At 39.7% G+C, this 10,544-nt stretch overlaps 1 protein-coding gene across 1 annotated transcript; it reads left to right on the top strand.

The window, feature by feature from the left end:
- The first annotated feature begins 4,275 nt into the window (after nt 1-4,275).
- tmem72 (transmembrane protein 72) lies at nt 4,276-9,693 on the top strand. The gene is made up of 5 exons (XM_068717682.1): nt 4,276-4,723; nt 7,193-7,259; nt 8,051-8,122; nt 8,413-8,552; nt 8,847-9,693. The coding sequence occupies exons 1-5, from the start codon at nt 4,648-4,650 to the stop codon at nt 9,284-9,286; spliced, it is 795 nt and encodes a 264-aa protein (XP_068573783.1). The 5' UTR covers nt 4,276-4,647; the 3' UTR covers nt 9,287-9,693.
- Nucleotides 9,694-10,544: the final 851 nt, after the last annotated feature.

Consider the following 10,544-nt stretch of genomic DNA (forward strand, 5'->3'; position numbering starts at 1 on the left):
CACTTTTTTTTTCCTGATCAGTGTCAGCATGTAAATATCTCATGTCACTTCAGGACTGCAATGTACCAACATCTCTTAACCACTAGGTGGCTCAGTGCATTTGTAAATGTAATAATTAGGCTCGGAGTACACTTGTTAAAGACTGCAGTGAGGCGCAATAGTCCCAATGTGACCAGTTGGGTTTATATCATAATATCTTAAGAAATATTCAAGTATTCTATGAAATTAGTTCAGTCTTTAAGGAATCATTCACAGCCCTCCCTCGCCCTTCAGATAAAACAGCCCGTAAGAAGTGATTATGGAGATATTGCCTGAGCAAAGCAATAGAGCAGGGTAATAAAGCTGGTGGTGTAATTAAGATTAGCGCTGTTTTTCCTGGTTCTGACAGGCACCAGACACCCACGCCGTACTCAGAGAGGTTGGATAGGGAGGAAGGGAGGGAGAAAGTTGTGAGAAAGAGGCATGGATAATATCTATGCCCATGGGCACAGTGGAGTGAGGGGGGGAGTGGTGTGAATATGTGATGAGGTGGAGGGAGAGGAGGCTTAAAGCAGTGATGATTACAGGGTGAGAGGACATGTGAGCAGGCGAGTGAAAGTTTGGGAAGTGGGTGAGAGGTCGTAGGTCAGGCTGGGTGAAGTTGAGCGTTGAGAAGAGACATGTATGTATCGCTGCACAGAGCAAATGAAAACATGAGACTGTATTTATACTGTAACATTAGATTTACAGTCTCACTAGATGGCAATCAGTCACAATTACTTAAACTACTCTACCCTCTGGCATATCCTGACAACTGCCATAAAGCTCACAATGTACAGTAAATGTCAACAATGATTCCTTAACAATACACTTACTTATAACCATAAAATTGGTTTTCATAAGGTTGGTATCATGAGGGCCTAGCATGTCAAATAAACACAAAACCATGGCGGCAAGGCTCAGTTAACATGCACAGTAGACATTCCTATCTCATGTATGTCTGGTTCACGTGCAATAATGCTCTGCTGTCTAAATATGAAAGTGATTAGTTAAGATTTCTTATATTCTTCTTTTCTCTTTTACCAATTCAATCAATCAATGGGTGGTCAAACAGTTATGTTTGACCACCCATTGATGGGTATGTGAACAATGTATGTTACGGTGATTGTATGGAATCCGATTCAAGACATCCAGTGTCTTAAAGTAGTTTAGCATATTTGATACATTTCGTGTACTTGCATAATTCTTGCTGTTTTTGACTACCCACATGGTTGAATGCACTTATTCTTTGAATAAAAACATCAGCTTGTAATAAATGCAATGTCATGTAATGTGGCTCTGTAGCTCGGAGGGAGAGAAAACAAGATTAACTGCATGGTTCAATCCACTGCTCCCACTGTCCACATGTCGGATTGTTCTTTAGCAAGACACTGAACCCCAATTGTGTGGGTTGAAAAGAAGCATGTTGTAAAGCACTTTGGGCAAAATGTTTATATAATAATGCAGTCCATTTACCAAAATGAGTGATTAGGCAATAAAATAGCAAATCTGCAGCTATGCTAACATGATGTTCACCCTCTTAGTTTAATATTTTCTAATTAGCATTAAACACAAAGTACAGCTGAGGCAGATGAGAATGTCATTAGTTCTACACGTATTTGGTCCAAATATTTAACAATATTTTATATTTTGACCTGATGAAAAAGTTAAGGGAACACCAAAGTTATTACGATTCATCCTCAGAGGAGTCTTGGAAATTTTATGGCAATCCATCCAGTAGTCAAGACATTTCACTAACAGCCAATGTTAACCTCATACTGGTACAAGATAAAAAGTCAGAGGATCACCAAAGTCAGTGGGCTTTGTCCTCTGGGGATCATGAATGCCTGTACAAAATGTGATGGCAATTTATCCAATGGTTGTTAAGGCATTTGAATTTGGGCCAAAATAGGATACATGGCGACATTACCATCCCTAGAAAAGTAATAGCATTGACTGTATATTATAATTAATTTGTCATTACACATCTAACACCTGCAGTTTCTGCAGCGCTGCTCATACACGCTCACTTTTACTCTATACCAGGAGTATTCAATTAACATTCCAAAAGGTCCAGATTGAGAAAATCTCCTCGGGCAAAGGTCCGGAACATTACAATAATATCTAACTTGCACTATTTAGTGCCATATATATATATATATATATACATATATATATATATATTCAAGAAGCCTAGTAGCCAACTCTCTGTGTAGCCAACAACTGTCAAATCAAATAGAGAAAGTACACATCAACTATATTTTAACAATTATTATTCTCAGTTTTCAAATTTAAGTGGATGGATTATAAATAATACATGGAAATACATAAATAAATGTTCTTCTCATTTCAAGTAAAATAAGGGCTGGATTAAAGAATAACTGACAACAGAAAGCTTTTGAAAAATGTGCATCTTAATAGCAGACCACCTCAAGGTGTCGGACATTCTGATGTAGCATTTCAAAATTAAAGCTCTTCAAAATCGCATGCATGAGATAACTTCAAATCACATTCATGAGACAATTTGTCTAACTCCAGATGGGATTTTAGAGGAAATGGTGGATAGTTACAAAAATCATTTCACCTCAGGTTAAAATGAAGTAATTCATTTTAGAAAAATGTATTTCACTGAATTGCCCTGCAGCTTTAAATGCAGTTCATTCAGGTGTGAAGTGATGTCAAAAAACAAAAGCCACAGTATTATATTTTTCTCATCTTCTAACAAGATAAATGTGTGTGCATGGACTTTATCTGTGGTTATTAAACTACTTGTTTCAGCTCTATTATCTCTGTTAACATCATAGTTGGTCAATGAATTCATGTGTTAGGATTTTGATCATATTGGGCTCTCAGGTTTATTTTTTGTGTCTTCATTTCAGATGTGAGTGGGTAAGTTCGCTCAAAAGAGTTGTGCTTTGTCTCGTAGTGGCACTTCACATTACCGCGTTTAATAATTGTCACGTCGCTGAACATATGAGACACACTGGTTTTAAACTGTCCGTGGGAAGAAATAACCTATACGAGTCTGTTCATTATTGTTTACAGACTCTGGTCTCTCTGGTCTCTCTGACCACTTCTCTCTCTCTCTCTTTGGAGAACGTCATGTGAAATAACTTCTCTGACTCACGTAATAATTCTCCTACTCCTCGTTCTCTTTCCTCGTCTCCCCCGTGTGTGTGCATCTCAGTCGAGTCAGGAAACTTGTCAGAATACTCATATTTGATTGGCTGAGCTACATCACGTGATGTGATTTACGCCACTGAACAAGTGCCGTAAAGGCTGGAAAAGCTGCGCCGGTTAAAATAAAAGCGCTCCATCAAAATGTAATAATTCTCAATTATCTATCGGTTTTAGGTCCTGGGTCCGGATACAACGGCGTCTGGGTCCGGATCCGGACCGCAGTCCGCCTATTAGTGACCTCTGCTCTATACCATAAATGCCACAAATAACCTGGATGCTAAGCCGGAAACAAGTACGGAACCAGTGTACAAAAGTGTCTTTGTTAGAGATTTAAGGAGATTTATGTAGCTTACTTTGGCTTCTACCAGGAGTCAGGGTGTGTGTGTGTGCTCTGAATGCTTGTTTGAGTCGGCCTCTGCTGTGCCTGAAAAAGGCCCACCTCAGCCAAACCTGCGTCAACTTAAGTGGGCTTACATTTATACATGTGTAAGTGTGTCAAAGGGTCTCTGTTGGTTCTTGTGGCGTTTTTCCAGATATCCATTGCATTGTTAGACTTTGTACAATGTGCAATGAGTCCGTGTTGCATTACTATAAAGTAAAAGGCAAACCAAGTGGAACTTGTTTGTAATATTTCTAACTGTGAACACATTAACGCTCACTCTCTGAAACAGTTTTCCAATAAATGGGTGCTTTCAGAGTGACTGTGGTCTTGAATAAAGTGTTGCTGATGGCTTGATTACACCTAATCACCCAAATCCTCACAACAAGGTGAAATTACACAGAGGAAAACAAGAGGAAGTTGTCGAGAGGAGAAGCATGGTCTCTTGCTCTCTTCTATGTTGTTCAAGGGTGCATACAATTATGCTAATTTGGTGTGTGTGTGTGTGTGTGTGTGTGTGTGTGTGTGTGTGTGTGTGTGTGTGTGTGTGTGTGTTTTATATAGTTCTTCACAGATAATTTTTAACCAGCTCTAATGACATATGTGATACGGTGAATAAATGACCCGAGGCTGAACAGTTTCACCTTGACTTACAGGGTGGAATGCTAAACCAGCTGAAAGTGGCATTGTTATTGTGTGTATGTGTTGTGTGTGTGTGTGTGTGTGTGTGTGTGTGTGTGTGTGTGTGTGTGTGTGTGTGTGTGTGTGTGTGTGTGTGTGTGTGTGTGTGTGTGTTAGGCTGAATAGCAGCTATTGGAGCAACAGGGGCATTGAGTCACAAACCTTTCTGAGGTAAAGTCGACCAGTCTAAGAGGCTTCACATCATGGCTCTTGTGGATTACCCAACTTTGGCTTCTTTTTTTTACCAACAACCATCCATCGATCTTACAGTCAACTATGTGTCTAGAATTCTACTTTTGTAACTACTAGGCTACCAACTATTTCAGATAGTGTCAGAGAAGTGTGAAGGTTGTATTTTTAAACAGTGAAGAGGGAAAGTGTTTGAGGTCATGGGGAACTCAGAGAGGGTTTGGTGGATTATAGTGGAGTGTGCTTGCAGGATCCTTGGTGTTTCTACAGCAACAGGTAAGATATCAATAAAAAAAAGAAATATATAACAAACTTAAATTCAGAGTCATCACTTATTGTTTCAGTATGGGCAGCAGTTAGTTCTTTGGATCCACTAACAGACTCCAGATCCTCTCTCTAATAAATTCTACAGTCAGATTTATACATGTTTTTGTAAAATATAAGGACTCCTGTGGGGGACAATTATTCAGCTAGCCTTTTTTAAGGATTACAGAAACCCAAAATGTTAGAGGGTCAGATGTTGATGTTGGCCAAATATACTCTTGACCTCCAAGAACTCAAACCCATCTCCTGGCTGACACATAGAGCATATAAAACATACTTGATCATACATAACCTCGCTATAATGCCTCTCCCTCCCTCACCTTGTTTTCTTCAGGCGCACAGGATAAGATTGCAGCTCTCTTAGCCACATTAAATCATCACAGGAGAAATAGCTCTCTGGTGGCTGCCTCCTTCAAAAAATATATGGGACCTCCTGCACTTAAATTCAAACAGCTGCAGACATTGAACATGTACAGAGAGACATGTGCCTCACATCACACCAAAACCAAGTCTCTGTATCCAGCTGGGTTACTGGGCTTATGTGATCACAAGCTGTTATACATTCACACCTACATGAGCTTTCTGTACATCGTCTCTACATGTATGTGGGCTTGAGTGTGTGTGTGTGTGTGTGTGTGTGTGTGTGTGTGTGTGTGTGTGTGTGTGTGTATGGGATTTCTACACGTGCCTCTGTCTCTCTGCCTGCGTTTTCACATGTCTACATGTCTGTGTTGGCCTGTCTGCCTCTGTGTGTGTTCAGTAGACAGACATACGTGCCAGGAGCACATATATGTTAATATCCAGCTGGTCTATATGCAGCGTTAATTCTTCTCACACTCTACAACCAGAAACTGTTTAGCCACATTCTCCTGATTTCCCTCTGGTGACGATTTTATCTCTGAATTTTTGGTAGGCCAGAGAAATGATTTCCATGTGTTTAATGTCAATCACTACTTAACCATGCTTACCTCTTTAATACCTCACAGGGTAAAGATTGATGAACAAAACAGGCTTTCTTTTATAGTTTTTAAGACTTTGTTGTCATCTGATTTTATATCGTTCCATACGTGTTCAAATGTGATTTGGTGTCAAGACTCAAATTTGGGTCTACAGAGTAAAGGAATAGTTTGACATTTTGGGTTTTTTGTTGAGAGTCAGATCATTTATTGATACCACTGGTTAGCTTAGCTTAGCATGAAGACTAGAAACAGAAGGAAATAAAGTGTGAACAGAAATACCCTGGCACATAATCCAACAAAAAGCCAATTTGTTATTGACAAGATATGAGATATTTCAAGATATAATGTGAATTTCTGTGCTCTAGAGTTGCTGAAAGGCAGTTTTTGTCACTTTTGGACAGAGCCAGGCTAGCTGTTGCCCTATTTACAGTCTTTGTGATAAGCTAAGCTAACTGGTTGCTGGCGTTAGCTACATATGCAGGCTAGCGTACTGACATGAGAGTGGTACCAATCGTCGTATCTAACCCGCAGGAAGAAAGTGGATAAGAGTATTTCCCAAAAAGTCTAACAGTTCCTTTAAAATATTTGGAAGGTGGCAGCAGCAAAAGTATAGACTATTCAAATTAAATCACTTTCAGCAGTAAAAGAGATTCAGGTCACTGAAGCAATGTTGATCTTGCGGAGGAATAAATCAGCAAAATCCAGTTGCAGCCCAGTATCCCTTTTTACAATATGTTTGTGCTTTCATTTACACCGAGTAAAGTTAGATAGAAGACTAGAAGTAATACTGTTCTGGATCAGTACTCATTATTCATAAGCCCAAAATGTAGAGGAAGGACTTTCAACATACCATGACATCTAATGATGACATCATTTCACCGGCAAATGTCATGGTTCTGCTCTAGTAGAGGATCTGTGATCCTGTGATGTGTAATAAGTGTCCGCTGGTAGTGGTATGGTAATTACAACCATGAGTAAGCCATTACCAGAATTTTGTGACCATGATGGAAACAATTACAACAATTACCAGTATTAAATGTTCTATAATTATTTTTATATGACATAGATCAATAGTTCAATACTACCCCTCGGAGTATAAACTATGAGCTCAAACTGGAGCAACTCAGGTCAATGTTTATTACTCAATGAGGGGAGGAATATTTTTCAAGGACTTCAATTAGTTTCTAACTGCCTCAGCTACAAGAATACAGTAAAGCCTACCTTGACAGCAAAATGAGAAAGATACATAAAATATGCCAAAGAACAGTAAAAGCAGCATATTGTTGCATCACAGTGGAAATAATCATATTTAATCACCCAAGTTTAGCCAAGTTGACCCGCTACAGCAACCCTTCCGGCAACTGAGGAGAAAATCATGAACTAAGTCTGACATCTGGTGGACAGAATCGGCTCACCAGTAACTCTCACAAAAAAAAGAATTATCTTTCTGTCTCTTTTTCAGTGTTGTGTGCTGTGGGAGTGGAGACCCTGACACAGGGAGAATTCAGTAGCCTCGGCGTCTACCTAGTGTAAGTGTTCAGGTTTTGTAGTTCATCTTGTAATATGCCTGTATAAATTTAAGAGCACTCTTGACTGGTGGCATTCCTGAGTTACACATTACACCGCCTGGATTTTAATATGGCAAAGAATGTGTGGCCTGAGGGCTTGTAGAAAACAATTTCAATACTGTACCTGCCGTCATAATCACTCATACTACATACACACACTTTTGAGGAGATGTTGGGAAGGAGTCAGAGAGATGAAGCGAGGTGCAGAGGGCAGAATGGAGACCAGTCCTTCAGTGCTACTTCGCATTATCTCTGTGGCTCACAGCCAAACTCCCACAAAGTCGCAGGAAAACATCTCCCAAAGGAGAACAGAAATGCATGACTGATTATTCAGATGAACACTGCATTCAAACACACACACACAGAAACACACAACTAAGCAACAACTCTTCAGAGAGAGGGCAGTGTACGATAACGGTTAGTCAGGGGACATTTTTCTGGTTCACTGAATTAGATGGTTATCAGACTATTAAAACATGAAATAAAAAACAGGGAATACTGCAGCAGCAAATTGTGAAAGAAACACTAACACAACTTTTAAATGTCCAGAGCACTATTTGAAGGTGATATCTCTTAACTTGAAGCATCCCATTGCTACCCAAATTTCAGATAATTTAGAAAATGCAATCTTGACCCACAGCTCTAGATAATATACACAGAAAGAGACATGTTTAGATCCACATAGTTAGAAAAAGTGTTCTGATTATATCACTGTATCATTTTCATCTGGCTCTATTCTATTCTCCTCCCAGAGTTTCATCTGTTGGCATCATGATGTTTGAGCTGGCCTATTTCCTGGACACACTTCTGTTCATGTGTCTGCCGTGAGTAGCCTACACAACACTCAATTGTTTTGCATGGATACTTTAACATAAATACAACGAGGGAAAACCTCTGTGAATTGATGCTATAATTATATTAGGTCTTCTAACCACCTATGAACAGTGCAAAGCAGGTCTAAAAATAAATCTAAAGATGGATTCTCAACTTTAGTCTGACATAATGTTTGCCATGTCAGTATTCATTTACTGTCAAAAGAATCTAAAATTGTAAGAATGTGACTTCCAGTCCTTTTTACTGCTTCAGACCTTCTTTTCTTCTTATCTTTCTCTAGCTGTCCTCCAGACTGGCAGCTGTTTGTGTTGTGGGGGAAGATGGCTCGCATCGGAGGCTTTCATAAATTCCTCTATTACTCCATAATGTCAGTGGTCTGCTTCTTGCACCCTGTGTTGGTGTGGCATGCAATCATCCCAGGTAAAAAAAACACTGGCGAGTATCATGCTTACACTGAAAATGTGTTTCAGCAGCAGACATATCAACTTCATACAGTGAGAAACGCACAGGTGCATGTTAACAATATTAACAATGGCACCTCTCTTTTCAAGTGTCCCAGTGAGGTGTGACACTGAGCCAGCATGCACAATGAAACGGAAGCAGCCAAATGAAATTCAACCATCATTAATTTCATTATTTATATCAGCATGGTTGCTACTGTAACATGTCAACGAGTCTCCAGTGAAAGAAATAGAATATATTTTCTGATTGCAGGGACAATGCTTCTGGTGACAGCCTTTTTTAACTTCATACTAAGCAAGAAAACAAAGATCAAATCTCCCAAAAGACCACAAGAGAGCCACAGCGACCAAGGCCCGACCACTGTCTGTGTGACAGAAGGGGCAGAATCAAACAGCACAGTCTCGTTCCTCCACGTGGTGACAGGAAGGAGAGGGGGAGGACTGGCTCTCGCAACCAGAGACCGCTGCCTCGGTCCAGGAGAGAGAGGAGAGAGCGTCCAGGCCATGCTGGAGCTGGAGCAGACAACAGCACCTAAAGGCACAGACAGGGAGAGGAGGAGGTGGAAAGAGAGGAGACTGATCTACTTGAGAGGTAGGGAGGAGCCTGTGGAGAGAGAGATGGAGGAGATGGACAGTTACTGTGAGCCAGAGCCAGACACCACCTCAGACACTGCGCCTATGATTACTGACTGAACGTCCCTCTGCGCTCAGACTGAGCTCCTTACTGATATCACACAAAGGAAAGCATGTGTAATGTATTCATACTGACGAGAGCAACTAGCTGGTGTTACGCTGTGGCAGATGTTTATCTGAATATAACATTATCAAATGTCCAAGCAGTCATAATAAGACGTAATAATGTACTCCATATTTTAAATAGATAAGTAGATTATTTGATTTTTTTTATTAAATGTTCTACTGATTTCATTTTTATACTTCAAAAAGATCTGTGTACTTGTACAAAATCATTTGTGTGTGTGTGTGTGTTTAACAATAATTGGAGCCTCAGATGTATACATTCAAAGAAATTAAACTATTTGTACACATGTGAAAGTGGTTGACTTTAAGTCAGATTTTTGCAAAGCCAGCATTGATTTGAAGCGCAGACATTAATGCCAACCAATCCAATCCAGTTAATGCAGCATGCATTATTCATGAGGTAATAAATTAGATCAACTGTTTCTTTCATTCACCGTCGAGTAAATGTGTATGACTGTGACTGCCGGCATGAGAGCTTGTGCAGGTGCATGTGTTAGTCACATTCAAGCCTCCTCATTGTGTGTTTGTCATGTGCAAGCGGTGACCATGGAGACGGAGCTCTGGGAGGAGCGCTCACGTTATTATGGTGATGAGAAAAACATCAGATCACCCACCAGAGCGCCACCAAACCAAACCAATATTACTAAGTATTATTCATGCATTCATAATATGTCATATGCTGCACATTGATAATATTAATATGGTGTGTGAATCAGACCCAAGCTCTATAAATCACCCTGAAATTAACATATCTGTGATAGAAAAGTGGGTATGAAAAGCTTGTATCAACATTTAATTTGTTTTTCTTTTGTTCTATCACGCTAGAAATGATACAATTCACAAAACAGACATTCCTCTTTTGTTCAGGTCATAAATCAATACTGTTTTGTTCTGTCAACACACACACACACACACATTGTATTCCTCAGTCCTTTGTTCACTGAATGTAGATATATAACTGTATGTAGGCATAAGATGCAATATCTCTGTAGCATCAAAGGAGAGAATCAATAACAGCAGAGAGCCCCATTATCAATAAGCAGCTCACTGAGAACTGAGCCAAACAGCAGACACGTGAAAACACACTGACACAAAAATAGCCTGCCGTTTAAACAACTAGCTTATCCTTCATATTTGACGCAAATTACATCCCCAGCCTCTACACAGTGTTTTACACAATGTATGAAAACCA

The sequence above is a fragment of the Cebidichthys violaceus genome, unplaced genomic scaffold (assembly GCF_023349555.1).
Source record: "Cebidichthys violaceus isolate CVI_PGR_0920_01 unplaced genomic scaffold, fCebVio1.0.p SCAF_10, whole genome shotgun sequence".
NCBI lineage: Eukaryota > Metazoa > Chordata > Actinopteri > Perciformes > Stichaeidae > Cebidichthys > Cebidichthys violaceus.